This window comes from Saxophila tyrrhenica, assembly GCF_035928015.1.
Source record: "Saxophila tyrrhenica strain CCFEE 5935 chromosome Unknown scaffold_8, whole genome shotgun sequence".
Lineage (NCBI taxonomy): Eukaryota > Fungi > Ascomycota > Dothideomycetes > Mycosphaerellales > Extremaceae > Saxophila > Saxophila tyrrhenica.
Genome location: NW_027041740.1, coordinates 1,222,780 through 1,239,459, shown reverse-complemented (window position 1 = coordinate 1,239,459; position 16,680 = coordinate 1,222,780). Strand labels below are relative to the sequence as shown.

General features: G+C 56.4%; 6 protein-coding genes across 6 annotated transcripts; 2 read left to right on the top strand and 4 right to left on the bottom strand.

The window, feature by feature from the left end:
• Positions 1 to 115: 115 nt before the first annotated feature.
• YAK1 (dual specificity protein kinase yak1) lies at positions 116 to 3,013 on the bottom strand (the record flags this gene model as incomplete). The annotated part of the gene is made up of 3 exons (XM_064803072.1): positions 116 to 978; positions 1,028 to 1,506; positions 1,560 to 3,013. The coding sequence occupies 3 exons, from the start codon at positions 3,011 to 3,013 to the stop codon at positions 116 to 118; spliced, it is 2,796 nt and encodes a 931-aa protein (XP_064659197.1).
• Positions 3,014 to 3,779: 766 nt separating this feature from the next.
• LTR77_005828 (uncharacterized protein) lies at positions 3,780 to 7,319 on the bottom strand (the record flags this gene model as incomplete). The annotated part of the gene is made up of 1 exon (XM_064803071.1): positions 3,780 to 7,319. The coding sequence occupies one exon, from the start codon at positions 7,317 to 7,319 to the stop codon at positions 3,780 to 3,782; it is 3,540 nt and encodes a 1,179-aa protein (XP_064659196.1).
• Positions 7,320 to 8,781: 1,462 nt separating this feature from the next.
• Positions 8,782 to 12,079, bottom strand: LTR77_005827 (uncharacterized protein; the record flags this gene model as incomplete). Its single annotated transcript, XM_064803070.1, has 3 exons — positions 8,782 to 10,358; positions 11,054 to 11,501; positions 11,552 to 12,079. 3 exons carry the CDS (start codon positions 12,077 to 12,079, stop codon positions 8,782 to 8,784), a joined length of 2,553 nt encoding a protein of 850 aa, XP_064659195.1.
• Positions 12,080 to 12,392: 313 nt separating this feature from the next.
• Positions 12,393 to 13,420, top strand: LTR77_005826 (uncharacterized protein; the record flags this gene model as incomplete). Its single annotated transcript, XM_064803069.1, has 2 exons — positions 12,393 to 12,562; positions 12,625 to 13,420. The coding sequence occupies 2 exons, from the start codon at positions 12,393 to 12,395 to the stop codon at positions 13,418 to 13,420; spliced, it is 966 nt and encodes a 321-aa protein (XP_064659194.1).
• Positions 13,421 to 13,509: 89 nt separating this feature from the next.
• LTR77_005825 (uncharacterized protein) lies at positions 13,510 to 15,048 on the bottom strand (the record flags this gene model as incomplete). Its single annotated transcript, XM_064803068.1, has 1 exon — positions 13,510 to 15,048. The coding sequence occupies one exon, from the start codon at positions 15,046 to 15,048 to the stop codon at positions 13,510 to 13,512; it is 1,539 nt and encodes a 512-aa protein (XP_064659193.1).
• Positions 15,049 to 15,320: 272 nt separating this feature from the next.
• On the top strand, positions 15,321 to 16,037 carry LTR77_005824 (uncharacterized protein; the record flags this gene model as incomplete). Its single annotated transcript, XM_064803067.1, has 1 exon — positions 15,321 to 16,037. The coding sequence occupies one exon, from the start codon at positions 15,321 to 15,323 to the stop codon at positions 16,035 to 16,037; it is 717 nt and encodes a 238-aa protein (XP_064659192.1).
• Between the last annotated feature and the right edge of the window lie 643 nt (positions 16,038 to 16,680).

The following is a 16,680-nucleotide window of genomic DNA, read 5'->3' as shown; positions in this document are numbered from 1 at the left end:
TGATGCGCTTCGGTGTGTTGATCGACGTAGCCTTGGTGTTCTTCGTTATTCTGCTCCGCCGGTCTCGTATAGCTGTCCGATTCCTCTCTTCTCCATCCCATCAATGTCTTCCCACTCAAGCGCCCCACCCCCCACCCTGCCCCCCAGACCACCCCTCCTCCAACGTCCGATCCTCAAGCACCCTCACAAAGTCCCTCCCCTGCCCTTGCTGCCCCTGCCTCTGCGCCCCACCAGCGCCGCGACTCGTCCTCCTCCTCCCGCCCACATGCACGCTCCCTTGCCCGGACTCACTGCCCTCAGGCGGCGGGGGATAGTACGCAGGGCTCGGCTGGAGCCGGATAGGCGCGTTGGGGTCGAGGTGGCTGACGACGCGCTGGAGGGCGGGGGGGATGCCGCCGCCGCTGTCGCCGCCGAGGGTGGCGGCGCGCTGGCGCGTGTTGCGCTGGCTGCCTGCGTACATATTCTGTTGCTGGGGTTGTCCGGCGTACGCAGCGGCTGCCGGCGCGGGGGGTTGGAGCATGGGGACTTGTCCCTGTTGTTGCTGGGCGTACACGGCTGAAGCGGCGGTGGAGGGTGGTTGGGAAGGGTAAGGCGGTGGTGCAGCGGCAGAGGCTTGGTTGGGCGTGTACATGTTTCCGTACATGGCGGCCTGTTGCTGCTGGGTGGCGGAGTGCGGGGAAGAGGGGTAGCCCGGGTTCATGTGCAGGCCGGCGTAGGCGGCTTGTTGTTGGGCTTGCGCGGCTTGCTGTTGTTGGGCGCGTTGTTTGGAAAGGGCTTCGGCTTGTTGCTGTTGCTGGACGCCCGGGGCTGGAGAGCGGGAGCTGATTTTGAGGTTCATTTGGGGTTGGAAGGGGCCGGTGAACTTTTGCTGCGTAATGAAGGGGTGGGTGCGCGCTTGTTGTGGCGACCACCGCTCGAGCGGGTTGATGTTGAGCAAGCCGTGGACGAAGTCGATGAATGCTTCTCGGTTGGCCATTTCTGTCACACATTAGCAAAACATCCAGACCTTGAGTTTTCTGGTACTCACCCCTCTCCATCTCATTACTCTTCATCCCCTTCCTCGGCATCGGATAATTCCTCACAATATCCGGCAACCGCGTAGCAGTAAAATACTTCTTACTCGGCTGCTCCTTCGTATTGTGCTCCCGCGAGTACTGCTCCATCGACTTGAGCCGGTACGTCCTCCGGCCAAAGTCATCATGCGCTTTCTCAAAGAATTCTCCGGACTGCTTGCCGACCTCCAACATCCAGTTGGGCGGCAAGCCCATCATTTCTGTTATGCGCGAGACCTGGTTGTACTCGGATGAGCCGGGGAAGAGCGGCAGGCCGAGGAAGAGCTCGACGACGATACAGCCGAGGGACCACATGTCTATTGCGGCAGAGTAGGGGAGGCCGAGCAGGACTTCGGGGGAGCGGTAGAAGCGCGACTGGATGTACGTATACACTGTTTGTCGTTCGTCGCAGGCGGAGCCGAAATCGATGATCTTGATGATGGGGCTCTCGAGGCTGCACAAACATTAGCTCAACTCATCAGTGCTGTACAATAGCGAAGTACTCACTTCTTCAGCAGTATATTCTCCGGCTTCAAATCACAATGGATCAACTTCGCCTTACTCAACAAGCACAGCCCATTCAGCAACTGCTGCGCAAACACCCGCACCAACGTCGTGCTCAACCCGCGGAACTGATTCTGCTTGATCAGCTCGTACAAATTCACCGACAGCAGCTCAAACACCAGACACAGATGCTGGCGATGGATGAACGTGTCCTTGAGCCGTAAGATGTGGTGATCGTCGTTCTTGTCCATTCGACCGTTCAGCAGATCCAGCACGGAGACTTCCATCATGCTCTGGTTGAAGTAGGCAGTCTTGTTCTTCACCACCTTGACGGCCACGACTTCCTGCGTCTTGAGGTTCTGGCACTTCACCACCTGCCCAAAGGTACCCTGACCGAGCACATCGAGGATGAGATAGCGATTCTTGTGGTTCGTCTCCTCCGACCCCAAGATGTCGTTGACGTAGAGGATGTAATCGCTGTCTTCATTGTCGTACCCATCATTCTTGACACCCTTGCTCGGCTTCGTCAACACTCTCCTCGGATTGCGCGAAGACTCATACTGAAAACCCGGATTGCATATCCGGTACGTCGCCGGCAGATGCGTCGTAAGCGCCTGCAAAGGACTGATGAAGCCACCCTCAGGATTCGCCCTCCGAAACGGCGGCTGGGCATTGATCCGTGGCTCCAACTCAGCAGCGCTCTGGCATTTCGTAAACTGCGGCACACCCATCTGCCTTTCCGGCTGTCTCTGCTGTTGCTGCTGCGGCCCGGTAGGCGATTGCGGATCATCGTTGAACATCGCCGTCAGCTGTCTCGTCGCAGACTGCGGATAATAGCTGCTCGGCGACAAATTCGACTGGATCGGCGGGAGCTGCGATGCCTGCGCACGTGCAGACGCAGGAGGAGAAGCGTAGTACCGTCCCTGCTGCGTCGGCGAAGCGTAGGGATTGTTATGTCTGCTCGGCGACTGTCGTGCAGACTGCTGTGGGGTATAGAACTGATTAGATCCCATATTCGACGGCGTGCTCGAGACGTATGACGTGGTCGGTGAGGTGTGCATGGGTGAATAGCGCGCGGCGGCTCGGGAAGTCGCATCTTCGGCGGGCAGGTACTGCGATGTAGGTCTGCTGTTGCTCTGTTGTGGTGGACGGGCGTACTTTTGTCTGTTAAACGGGTCGGCGTCTTCCATGGGCATGTCGCCGTCCAGGTCGCCGTTGTAGTCCATGTTGCGCGCTCTTGAGCCGGCGGAGGGTGGGGAGGAGATTGCGAGGGACGCGGTCTGGTTGGAGAGGGCGGGGGTGGAGTAGGTGGAGTGGCTGTTGGAGGCGCCGGCGGACTGGTTGTATTGCTGCGAAGAGTGGGCGGTGTTGTGATCGGCTAGTGGGTGTTGTCCTGCTGCAGCATATCGGTAGTCATTGGGGTTGGAGGTGCTCTCGCCGTAAGCCGATCTTTCCATGGGACCCTCCCCGGCCACGAGACAGGTCGCTGTCTTTCACAGGCTCTTCGATCGGGCTGCCGAGTGCTGCTGTCGTCCCTTGTAGTGGTGTGGGTGTAGAAGAGAGGACGAGGGCGTGGGCGTGGGCGGGCTAGCGCTTCCTCGTTCCCTCGACGCTGCAAAGTGAGGTCCAAGCGCGAGACGATGGCGGTGCTGATGCTGCTGCTGCTGCTGCTGCTGATGCCGGAGCGTGGTGACGTGCTACAGCAACGTGCCTTTTCCCCCCGATTGACGCCCGACAGCACGCTCACGTTTCGTGTCTGCGTAATTTTCCACGTCTGAAGCTGCGAGGGGCAAGGATGTCAAGCAACGCTGCGGCAGTAGAACGCGTCGAGTCGAGGCAGTTGCGCCGAGAGCGGGCAGAAAAGATAGAGGGTCTCGGGTCAAAGTGCAGGTGTCCAGCACATTAATTCGAGTTGAATGCCACCATTCAAACCAAAGACCGGGACACCATATCAAAAGCAGCAACAAGATGCCGAGATCGAAAGGCCACTAATGCAGTATCTGCAACGAGCTAGTATCATCAACGACGTACTATACAGTGATTACCCTATACCCTCCATCCTCCCCAACCTGTAGCCCTCCACTGTATGCCCTACCGCCCATATCTACTCTACTGTACTGTATACCCATCCCTCTCAATGCCACGCTATACAAACACCATCCCCAACCCCAAACCCGTCTACCCAACCATCTCCCCTTATCTCCTTACAAAAGACAGTAAATCTCACCCCGGCCGCCTAAACACCTCCACCCCCATCCCAGGCGTCTCGACCGCCCACCTCGGCACCCCCTCTTTCTCCCTCCTCTCACAAAACCCCTGAAACTCCCCCAACACCACCGCCCACTCCGCCAGCGCCCGACCACAATACCGCGCATGCGCCACGCTATCCCCCTTCGGCCGCCTCGGCCTCGACGGCGAAGTCGTCACCGAAGAGAACGTGTGAAGCAGCTGCTGCGCTGGAAGCGGTAGACGCGGCGGCAGGAGGCGGAGCGGATGGTGCGGTTTCGCGTGTGGCGTGTACTCGAGGGAGAACTTGAAGGTGAAGGTGCGGTGAGTTTGCGGGACGGGGGCGGCGAGGGAGGTGCTGGAGGCATTGTTCGACGAGGCGGTGAGGTCGTCGGTCGCGGAACGCGTGAGGCCGTAGCCAGCGGGAGCGATTATGGATCTGCGGTCGGGGACTGGCGGGGCGCCGGAAGGTGTTTTGGCGGGAGTGGGAGGCGGTCCGCGAGATTTCGAGCGGGATTTGGAGGAGACGAGGTTCTTGAGGAAACCGCCTATGCCGCCGCTGCTGCTGCGGCCGCGGGGCTCGGCGCTCATGTCGGAGAAGGAGGACATGGAGGAATCCGGGCGGGCGTCGGGCAGGGCCATGGGCATGTTGGAGATGGTCGACATGCGCCGTGAGTTCATCGCATCGGTGGGAGTCTTCGGCGCCACGAGGCCATCGAAGGAGAGGAAAGCCGCTGGCGTGTTAACCTGCGGGTCCGTCCGGATGATCAGGAGCCTTCGGCTCGGCGCAGGATTGCACGGAGCCGTCGAGGGCGCCAGGATGTCGTGCTGCACGGCTTGCTCTCGCAGGTAGAGATAGTACGACCAAATCGTCTGCAGCCTCTCCAGGAACGTCTCCAGAATCGTCACCGAACCCGGCGCCGGCTCGCCATCGTACCGTCCCACCCGCCAACACAGCAGCCGCATGAAATAAGCTCGCACCATCGGACACCAATGATTAAACCTGCTCTCAAAGATCTCCTGATCCAGCAGCAGATCATTGCACACCTCCGCCTTCCACCCCAGCTCGCAAATCACCGTATTCCACACCGTGTACAAGAAAGCATACAGCCGCACCTCCGTCATGGTATTATGGCTCTCAATCATGCGTCTCCACACCAGCATCCAGAATGCGGAATCAATCAGGGACCCCTCTGATCCCTCCATCTTCTCAAAGCGGATCAGCAAAGGAAGCGCCTCCTCCAGGAAATCCAGCAAAGTGTAACAAGCGAAGTGATCGAAAATCGACGTCCCGCGCGCCGCCGTCTGTAAAAGATCGTTGAAGGACTCGGCAAACACCCGTCGCGCTACCGGGTGTTCGGCGGCACGTTCGGATAGGAAATCTCGTATTAGCATTATGAGGCGGTTCTCCGCCATTAGTCGTGTAGCATTATTCGGTGGTAGTGGTAGAGCGGAAGCGACTGCGTCGGGGTCGGAAAGCACATCGTCGAATGTGGGTGAGGAGCCGGGAGCTGTAGGGTCAGGTGAATGTTGGCTCGCGTCTCGGTGGATCGTAGCGTCGAGGTTGGTGAGTGTTTGCGCGTGGACTAGGAGAAAGCCGGGCGCACACATGCGCTCTTTCTTCGAGGCATCTGGTGGCAGAAAGTCAGACGCGAGGATGTGGAAGTACTTGACAAAGACGTAGAAGAGGTCGCTTTCCCGGCCGCTCCAGCGTTCGAGCCAGTGTCCCCACCACTCGATATTCGCAGTTCCGAGAGGTAGAGGTGGCGGCGTTCGCAGCTTCCGCATGTACTTCATCAGCGAACTGAAGCCGAGCTGTTGCACAGCTGGTGGGAACGAAGACACGATGGTCTGCGTCACCCCAGTCAGGTTTTCGAACTTCCCAACCCCATTGCCATCAAGCACTCTCCGCAGAACATCCGGCTGTAAGTCCCAGAGCCGTGAAAGAACGTCAGCCATCCCAGGAACGAACATGAAAGCGTACGCGCAAGCCTTCCCGCAGAACGTGACCAAGCTCGCAGAGGCATTCCGCAACGACATCTTGTCGACCACAAACGCCATCTGAGCACTCAAGTTCTGGATAAAGATGTTCCGCACATTATGATGGACCGACTCCGCCAGGAAGTCCGAGTTGCTGGAAAGCATAGACGTGCTGGACTGATTGCGGCTAGTCGCAGGAGCCTTCAAGCGCTGGGCGAGCGGACAGAATGGTGACGGCGGTAGCCTCCACTCCGGCCTCTCCATGATTCCAGCTATCCCGTCCAGAATCGCAGGTCTATCAGTCCCAGAAATTGACTGGTTGTTCCGTCCGTGAAGCATCTCAATCAGACCAGTCCACCATTTATTAAGAATATTCGCCCTCCGATCCAGATCTTCCGGTCGAAGGGTCTTGTTCGAAGAATGCGTCGCGTAGGTTCGCAGGAACGGCAAAAGACTCGAGCGCACAACATTCGCCTTGAAAGCAAGCGATTTCGAAGCAAACTTGGTGAAATCGCCATCCAGCATGCGGAAAGTGCTCCAGAGCTCGTCTTTTTTCTTCGGTGTCATGAATGGACTTGATGACTTCTCGGATGGGGAGAGGAGTCTCGGCATCGGTGCTGCTCGATGCTGAGGAGGCAGCCCTGAGCGTTCGTAAGGCAGTTTGTCCGTAGAAAAGGACTTTGGCAGCGAAGGCACAGGCGGTCGCGCCGGCTTGTACGTAGCAGGGATATCATTGTCGGCCACTGAAGCGCTGACAGCCCGGCGGCCGCGAGTTGTCTCAGTAGGCGTCTTGTTCTCATCCACCACCGGTCCCTTGAACAGACCGCTAAGTGGACGTGGCTTCCTCTTCACCGTGCTCTTCCTCGAAGGTGGGCGCTCATCTTCTGACTGCTCCCGGCTCGCTGCGGTTGGTGGTTGTCCCTTTGGTGCTTTCAACGAGTCTTTCCTCCGGATAAACGACTTCCTCCGCTTCGTGTGTGCCTTCTCTGGCTCGGTGATGACATGCACTGGTGTATCGCTATCCTCGGCATACTGCGCAGACGACTCTTTCTGCGGCGATGGCGAACGTGAGGGCGTTGTAGGCGCCGAGCTGATCCACGACCTCCGATTCAGCTTGCGAGAGAAGTTGCTGGCGATCGAGCTGCGTGCGCGTGGTGTGCTAGGTGCAGTCGAAGACAACGTCGTGTCCGTCTTCGCAGAATCGACACTCGAGCTGTGATCTCGCACCGAAGACCCCTTGCTCTTCCTATCATCCTCCAAAGCCTCCGGCAGCGTCTGCATCAACACGTTCGAGTTCTTCTGCAGCTCCGCGACTATCGCGCGCAATCGAGGCGCCGCCCGCAACTCCACCTCCTCGTAGTTCTCATCCGGGGTGTTAACACCAGAAGTGTCCGGCGGCGTGGTGTCCGTATAGTCATCGTCCTGCGAAGCCTCTGCTTCCGTCTCCGCCAGACTGTCCTTCATCGGGGCGTGATCCGGGTAGTCCTGGAACTTCGCATTGCCCACGTGCGTGTACGAAGCAGCTCGAGGCAGATCCGCATGCTTCTGCGCTGTCATAGCAGACACGCCTCGCCCCTTCAATGCCCCATAGCGATCAATTTCATTATCCCTCCATCTTTCCGCGGGCTGTCTCGGGAAGCCGTTTGATATCGACATAGCCACAGTTTCCCTACGAATTTCAACGTGCTCCTTCCGAATCAATCAACCGCCCAGTTCAACGCACACAGCAAGTACAAAGCTCCTTTTCCAAAGATCACCGTGCCATGTCAGACCTCCTCTCCGGCGTGCAGCTGCGACCGAGCACGAGGATGTATATGCAATGCAGTATTATGCACGATGTGTCGATTTTGGTAGAAGGATATCCCTGCTCCCTCTCTCCGGAACCGATGGCGTGCTGCGGCAAGGCACCAGGATACTGCGTTGTCGTTCGAGGGGAGGTGGTCCTCCAAACACGCGCGGATAGGTAATGGCAGTAAGCGGTCGAAATCAAGGGACGAACGAACAAGCAGCAGCAACAATAACGAAGACACAAGCAATGAGCAAAGATGGATGTGTAAGGACTACCTCAGCAGCAGCAGCAGCAGCAGCATCGTGAGGCCGGACATTGACGGTGGAGTCTGCTTCGGCGGCCCATCGTTGACAAGGATGCAGCTGCTGTCTCAGAAGCCCTTTTCGCTATTTCTGGACAATCCCGTGCCGGCGTAGGGAAACTCTGTCCACCCTTGCTGACGTCCATTCAACGCTCTATCCATGACCTCCATAAGGTACTACTCGGTGCTCTGGAATACCCCAGAGGCTCGTATCTCATGTGAGACGGTACGTCCAGCCCGGCTCCAGATTGTGTGTAACACGAGGCCGCGCGCTCAATATACATGATAACCCAAGGAAGGACCGTTTGAAGATCCGAACAATGGCCTTAGTGATCTGCTTTGCGTTAGTGCCACATGTCGCCACTTTTCCTGCAGCATTCAAGCATTTCCAACCCCCGGCCGCATGTCGGTTGGGGGAATATATACGTCTACGAAGTCTGCAGAGACGGGGTTGTTAGGCCGGTGAGCCTACGAAGGAAGCACGGAGAGTTTCGAGGTGCGTTTTCGATGAGGCTTGAGATATCTCGAGAAAGCCACTTTGTTGTGGTGCTCATCTTGACTGGACTCAATCTCCTTGCTATACTGCCCTATATATTGCCTGGTACTAATGCCAAACGGGGCTATGGCTCTTTGGCTGTAGATAAGCGGATGCGGTGACCAGCCGCCGTCTTTCTTGTTACATCAATGCCGGGGTAGCCGTGCAGCCGGCGCGAGATTTTGCCCCCTCAACACCAACCTCCCGCGCGGTCTGCAGCACGCACTCGACGATAAGCTCTGTGGAGAATCGCGCAGGCATCATGGAGCGGCCTGAGTCAATCTGAACGTACTCTCCCCCACATGCGTCAACCATTCCACTTCAGCGCGGCGGTCTGCATCTGAAAGAGATACCCCCTGAACAACTACGAGTACTTCCTCACATGGTACGAACTTCACTCCCTAGCCACCCAGTCCCTCCATCCCGGATGTCTCGCCATCAAATAATCTCCCGACTCAATCGCCTTCACAAGCCCATACAACCCACTCACCGGCCACATGTCCAACATCCTCTGCCCTACCGATGCCTCCTCTCTCGCTGTTTGCTCAGCCTCCACATCCACATGCACTTTATCGTACACACTCGGCAAATGCTCAGCATGATACTTCTTGCGAAGCGCATCATACCACCCCTTATCGAAGTCCTTCCAGAAGTCGCCCTCCGGAAAGTACGATTGCGCGTAGAGCCACTTCATGCCCTTGAGCTCTTGGAGGGTTTGCTCGATCTCGCGGTTCACGTCGACGAAGCGCTTCCCGGGCGGTGTCTTGCCCCAGAGGCCGATGTTGAGCATAGGCTTCAACGACCCATCCGCTTCATGCTCGTCGATGTGCGGATGCATCGTAGGTCCCGGACTCTGCTTGAGCGGACATAACCAGAGCGGCCAGATCCCGGTCATTGCGTCCATGCGCTCGACGAACTCGGTAGCGGTGGCGTAAGGCAGGGCAAGATCCTGGATGATCATGTACTCGTTCTGGCCGCTGGCATGTAAGGCTTTGTAGAGCATGCGGGTATGTAGGAAGTCGTCCAAGAACCAGTGTGTGAAGCTGTTGAAGGGAACGCCGGGGAAGTAGTCGAAGGTCGCAGCTCCAACCCAAAACCCACCGCGGTCGTACCGGAAGAGGTAGTCTGTGAGAGGTATTGCATCCGTAGTCGGGCCGGCTTGTTCGTCGATGCGGTCCTTGACATGAAGGTAGAACCAAGGGTCTCGAGGGTCGCCGAAGCGTTGTACTCGAAGCTCAGGGCGAGGCGTGTCGGTCGTCTTGCCGGTGACAATCGCGCCGCTGTTCAAGGAGTACATGATACCATCGATATAGTCGAAATCGTCCGGCCTTGAAGTGAAGTTGTGCAGCTTCTCAATCGCCTCCTGCATGCCCTGGACAGGATGGTAGGTCGTTTCCACGTACTTGGTAGCCCGACGTAGTTGCATCTCAACCATCGTGGTCACTCCCAGTGTCCCAACAGCTCCAGCCGCGCCTCTGAACAAGTCCGCATTCTCGCTCTCGGAGGCCATGACGATCTCGCCGGTAGGCAGTACAATCTCCACTTTATTCAACGTGCGATCGAAGAAGCCGTGTTTGAACGAGCTGCTCTCGCCGCTGGTTCCAGAATAACCACCTCCCACAGTGATCCCGGGAAACTCCATAACCACCGGCGGTATGAGCCCGTACTTCAACGTCTCCTCCACCAAACGATCCATCGGCACGTTCGGCTCGACCAGCGCCGTCATCTTCTCCTGGTCCACAGCCACCACATGATTCAACTTGCTCGTATCAACAACCTTGCGGGGATCGCGACCCAGTGCTGACCTTCGTGTGCTGTTTGTCGAGCCATGAAAGATCCTGAACTTCTCCCCTCGCTTATGAAAGCTCCGCACGCTCGCCGCTATTTGCTCCACTGCTCTTTCGTGCTCTTCGATCGTGGTAGGACTTGTCCCGTTCGTTGTTGGCCTGAAGTACCGCCGCCATGGCTCGCCTACATGGCTTCGAGAGGAGATGCCGTCCATGAGCCTTTAGTGGAAAAGGGAGAGGCGTGCCTGCTGGTAGCCGCTGATCTTTCAACAAAGGATGAAGAGATGGTATTGCTCTTGAAACCCGTCTGTACAGTACCTAGCGAACGACAGCTCTATTGCCGCATCGCGTCCATTGAAGATGTTTGAGGGCAGAAATGGAACACTGGAGGGCTTGAGTGGGAATTTCACCTAGTCCTCTCACCTGCCAGTAACATCGCTTGCGGCGGACCTCTACGCCACAGTAACGCTCTCAAGACCGCAAGTGTTCAATCTCGAGGAGCGCCTGTGGCTTCACTGTAGCATTGTGAACGTTAGACCATCCGATCATGAGGATTGTTTGGAGTCTGATCCGAGAGGGGCTAGACTGGGCGGGTACTCCCACTGGCCAAAACTCTCCAATGGTTCTGCCTCCTTGCCAATAGCCTCCAGATTACACGATCCAGGGTGCGTAAAATCATGAACGCCTGAGCTTCGCTCGAGAACACAGTACACACCCTCATCAGCTCCGATCCGACATGCTTTCCTACTGACCTGGATGTTTGCGTTGACTCGAAGCCTGGCACATGAACAGTAGGGATAGGACGAATGCATTAACATCGCAGCTCCTGCCATCACCAAATATCACTCCAACTGGGAGGCACCAACTGCCTCAACTTACCATAGCTTGACATAATCGCCGCTCGGTGGCTATGCTCATGATCGTACGCCTTCAACAGCCCAGCGAGGTGTGCAGCGGCAGCCATGACAACGAGGACGTGAAAGATCTGATGAGAACTGCCCCAGATGTCGTATGTGCCCGGGCTGTACTTTTCCGGCACTCGTGACTGGATCATCGTCAGCGTCTGATTTAAATAGATGGGCCAGGGATGGCTTACTGCATATATCAAGGCGCCTGCAATATACAGCACTCCTTGGAGGACGAGCCACGACAAGCCGATCTGGTCTTCAAGCTGCTTATAGCCATACAGCTTCAGACCGTGGAGGACTGGCACGACTGCGCTGAGACCCATGGCAATGAACATGAACGCTCGAAAGGGCCTCCAGGCCGGTGTCCTAAACTTTGGATAGAGAACAACAACGAGCGTGCCGGCGCCGATGGTCGTGATCTGCTGGAAGTCAGCCATCACATCTGAAGGCACCTAATCAGGGAGCATACCATAGTCCAATACACCCTCACCAAGTTCGGCTCAGCGCTGAAGCCATAGTAGATTGAAGGAATGAAGCTCCCCCAAATCAACACCACAATCCCAATGTAGTCCAACCGATTCCCAAACTTCGCCACAGTCTCCGAGTGGTTGGAAATGGTATGGTACGTCGCCGACATCCCCAAGCAAACCACAGCACCCAAGAAGAAGCACGAGAACACCATGATGTCTTCCGGCGTGGCCATCTCAAACCGCGGCCGGACTTCCACGTACAGCACTGCTGCGGCAAACACCGCGAGAAGAGCGCCGACGAGATGAGTGTAGATGTTCACGCTCTCGTTGTGCAGGTAGCCGAGACTAGCGGCTGAGGTGTAGTAGGAGTTGGACTGTGGACGATAGCCGGAGTGGATGTAGTGGTTGTCTTGCATCCATCTGGGGAGGTCGTTCCAGAGGACTGTTAATGTGCTTTTGGTGGCATCGTCTGCTTGTTTTGCCAGGGGCTTTTCGTTCGAAGGCGGGTTGGAGTCCGGTTCGGCCATGTTTCTAGAGAATGGTGGTTGTAGGGAAGGATCAAATGCACATCTCTCTAGCCATGTCGAATATCGCTCACGAATCCTTCGTCCAGTTGTTGGGTCATTCTATGAACGTAGCTGCTTGGTTGAGAGCCGGTTGAGGCTTGTGATTGCCTTTGAGAAATTGAAGCTTCACTGCGCGTCGGCGAAATTGCAGTTGTCTCCGAACAACACCTCACCTCTTGCGGCATTGGGGCATCTGGAATCATACAGGCAGAACGCCATCCCGACGTATGGCGTATATGAGTGCACAGTGACTTGAGATCCATGTTCAGTTACTATGTCGCGGAATCCAAACGACAAGTCATCGAGCTACTCCTCACAAGGCACAACGACGACTTCAGCACGACCGCCAGCGCGAAGAGGGCCATCAGGGGCATGGAGCAGATTCAGACCAGCGGTGACAGACCCTCTCGAAGTGTACGGCTTGCCGTCGAAGGGCGAGACGAGGTGAGCAAAACCAATTAAATTCAATTAAATTCTCGTGAGGACTATGAGCTGATTCTCAGAAGACTCCATGACTACAAGGCTCAGGAGAACTACTACACCAAGATCGTCGAGCGATACATGAAGTTCTGTGCTTCGACTGGAGGAGGTGAAGGGCTTGAAAGAGCGTTTGCAGAGCTATCAGTGGACGATGCTCCTCCTTCACGTCCTGCCGAACCTTCCACCGAAGCACGCCCCGGCCTCCCCCACCGCGGCTCCAGCACCGAACGACCCAACGACATGCCAACCATCCTGCTTGCTATGAGGAAGCTGAGAGAAGGGATCCTCGGCTCTCGACGACGGGATCAATTTGCCCAGCGAGCTTACATGTTCATCATCCACGCCTGCATTCTGACCAAGCACTGGGAGTCTTACCAGCCGGCTTTGCTATATCTGCTTTACTCGATTCATCCATGCACGCCGCTCTCAACTCCAGAAGTACAGGAGTTCGTCGGCTACCACATCCTGGATCTTGGGTGCCGGCAGTATGAGCTGGTGGACGCTTTGACTGTGAAGCTGGAGTTCCGGCATCGGGATCGCAAGGTCAACGTCGTGTTGAAGTCGCTGGTGCACGATGACTGGGTGCGCTTCTGGAGGACTCGGCGGGCTGTCGATGGGTATCAGAGAGCGATCATGGAGTTTGCCTCGGAGCGAATGCGTCTGCACGCTCTGAAGTGCGTTGGCAAAAGCTACCTCAATGCCGACAAAGCTTTCATCGAGCGGACTGGCGATGCGCGGTGGGAAGACCTTGTCAAGGGTGGTGTTGGGTGGCAGCTGCAAGAGAACGGCAATGTTGTTATCCGGAAGCCGAAGCCGAAGTGATCGCCGCAGAGTCCCTCAGCACGTTGTATCTTCGAACCCGAAACCAACCATGGCTGCGCCTCAGCGGTGTTGTATGCCTTCACGAAAGCTCAGTCATCAGGACGTCTGCTTCGACTGCGCCCACCCTGCGCACTACGCCCGCCCGTACTGCGTGGACCGCGCCGCTTGCGCATACCAGAAGGCCTCAGCACGTACTCCGCCGTCTCAGAGTCATACTCCAGGAGCTCCGTCTCGAGCCGCAACAATGGAGACTCGCGCAGCTCTCGAACAAAGCCCGGTTCCTTCGGCTTATCCCGCGAGCGCCAGCTGATGCGAGGCCTGGATCTGCCTTCTTCATTTTCAATCACCAACTTCCAGTCCTGCAGGCTCTTGCATTCATATCGACCTCTGCCGTCGACTCCCGGACCCCCAAGCTTGAGCCGGGAGCGCACGGACGGGTGGATGTACTCCCAGGTGTCGATGAGAGGGTCGTCCGTTTCTTTGCCGTTGGTCGGATCCGTCGCGCAATAGCGTCCTGGTTTGCGGATATTTATGCCTCCCAAAGCATATAGAGATGTAATGCCATCGTAAATGTAGCCAAATGACCACGGACGGATTTTCTGCTCATGCTTCTCGTAGAAATCCTCCACCTTCTCCCACTCTTCAAAGATGTAGTCTTCGTCGAAATCTAAGAACGGCTGGCAGTGCGCCACCATCCACGCCAGACTGATAGTAGCAATCTGCTGATCTTCGTATCCTCCGCCGATGTTTGAATGAGCGCCAGGAAACCAGACTTGTCGTAAAGCAGTCGTATTACCTTCGAACTTCTCCCAGAGCGCAGGCTGGAAGGAGAATCGGCGCTCGTCGAGGGCCAGCGCCTGAAAGGCGTACTCTATGCAGTTTCCGAGTGCTGTATCGTAGAAAGACATCTCCTTCATCTGAGTACTTTGGAGGCCCAATCGAGTCAGCCAGCCTATCTTAGGCACACCCAGGGAGCCAACCGTATCCCAGACTCCGACGACTTTGATCGGGACGTCCGGCGTCGTGAGTCGTAGTCGTACCAGCTCATCTAAGTACTCCGGGTCATTTGCGCTTGGCTTGTTCTTGAATGGTATGTCAGGATATTTGGGCTGGTAATCTCGGTCGTGCTGGTGCTTCGTGTCCCGAAAGATTTCTGCCAGATACGGTAGGCCAGCGTTGGTCAAGATTCCGATGTTATCGATCAGGCCAGCGATACTCCGAGCCGTGTACGCTCCCCTTGAGAAGCCAAAGATGAATATCTCGTCGCCTGGCGTCCAGTTGGTAGCAACAAATTGGTAGCCCTCCCGGATGATCTCTGATATGCCATCCCCAGTGAAACCCTGCAACCGACTTAGGGGTCCGGATCCGCCACCCACCCCGTGGTGGTAGTAGACGATCTGCGGGACTCCGTCGTTGCTCATCGGCTTGATACATCGTGATATCCGGGTCACATTGCTGGGTATTGCTATGGATCCCTCGAGGTCGCCACTGTCGGAGTTGAGCCAGGTGCCATCTTCGCAGAGGATGATGCGCTTATTGGGTCGACCGCTGGGAGCCTTCGATCGAGCACGACTGCGGCCTGTGTTTGCTCGACTGGGTTCTGGTGCTGGTAACGAGAGTCGCGACATGTGTTGTCCGGTATTGAATTCAGCTGTCGAAGTCCTGGCCGTCGTGGTTTTCCTCCTTCCAACTGGTTCTTAAGTGCATCGCAGGGTCTATCGTAAGTATTTGCAAGATCAAAACGCCGCCAATGCCTACTTCCGAAATGGTAATACAATGTGATGTGATATAGGTGGATTATTGTGGTGCCTGAAGTCGACGAAACATTTGCGCAACCGGCCACTTTCTTTTCCACACCAGCCACACCCAAGACCTACCTCACCTGCATGCTACAATCAAGATGTCATCTTCGACAGGAGATAAGATATCGGATGTCGACATTATACTGAATCGCATCAATGTCGCTCATGCGCGCAGCCAGCGACTCCTCCAGTCATGGCTTCCCCCAAAGCAGGAGCAAGAGCCCACCTCGGAGAGTCGCGAGGACGATGAGGATTTCAGGTCCATGACCGAGGTGGGAGGTTACGGGTCGAAGGCGGCGTATGCGGAAGATGCTGCGACAGACGGTCTGATACCGCGGAAGAAGACGACTTCAAATGACATGCTACTGGAGCAGATATTGGGCAAGAAGGGGGCTCAGGCGAAGAGGAAGAAGGATGCAGAGAAGAGCGGAGACAAGAGCGCGGTCAAGTTCGGAGCTTCAAAGCCGCTTCAAAAGTCGAAGGAGGATTCAAAGGCACATGTTGAGAGCGAGGATGAAGAGGGAGGCGGTCGGGCATCTGCTTTCAAGTCGCGTAAGGCACGCAGGACCGGTGAGGACGGGGCTCAAAGCAATGTGTCGCACAAGGACGACGTCACCCAGTCAGAGACTCTTCCAACTGCTGAAGATACGACACCAGCTAAGGTCAAAGACTCCGACCTTGAAGACGGGGGCGAGGACGACGTAAGGCCTACGAAAAGGAAGAAGGCAAGCTACCTCGATGAAGTGCTGGCGCAGAAGTCCAAAAAGAAGAAGAAGAAAAAGAACAAGCAGTCGGCGAACGATGCAGCAGTATGACAAGCTATATCTCATTTATCTCAACGAACAGCAGCTCCTACTGTGATCGATTTGGCCTCCAGCTCATCTTAGCCGGGCCTGCCGTGGACCTTTACTTTGGCTTTGGCCTTGAAGACACATTGCGTCCTCCAGAATGCAGTGTAAAGGGCGGCAACAGACTGTCGATCACGCCGTTGGCAGAAGTACGGTAGAAGACTACCCGTGGATCCTGCTCCGCTCATCGCAATGCTACATGACCACTACCTTATGGCCCCGGGCCTGGGCCTTTGGAGCTCGAGTTACAGCCACACTGCTCTGATCAGCTCTTCTTCTGCCAGCATACCGAGACGACCGGAGTGGTGCAACCTCCCCTGGGTACCAACCCACGCTAGCATCCAGACTCTTGGCACCATAGGAGAGTAGCCAGCGCTGCTTTCATGCCTCCGGACGCAGCCTATCTGCGGAGCTGCCTCCCTCAGGTATCTATGATGACTAGGTACCGTCCATCGATCAACCCCCGAACCCCCGCAGACATAAATCTTCACTCTCCGGTAAGCCCCAGGCTTCAGAAAGCCCTCCCCACCCGTTATGAACCATGGGAACCGCAACTCTACTCTTCATTCAGCAAATGAAGCATCCTCCAAAGGGCCATACCAACGGTCAG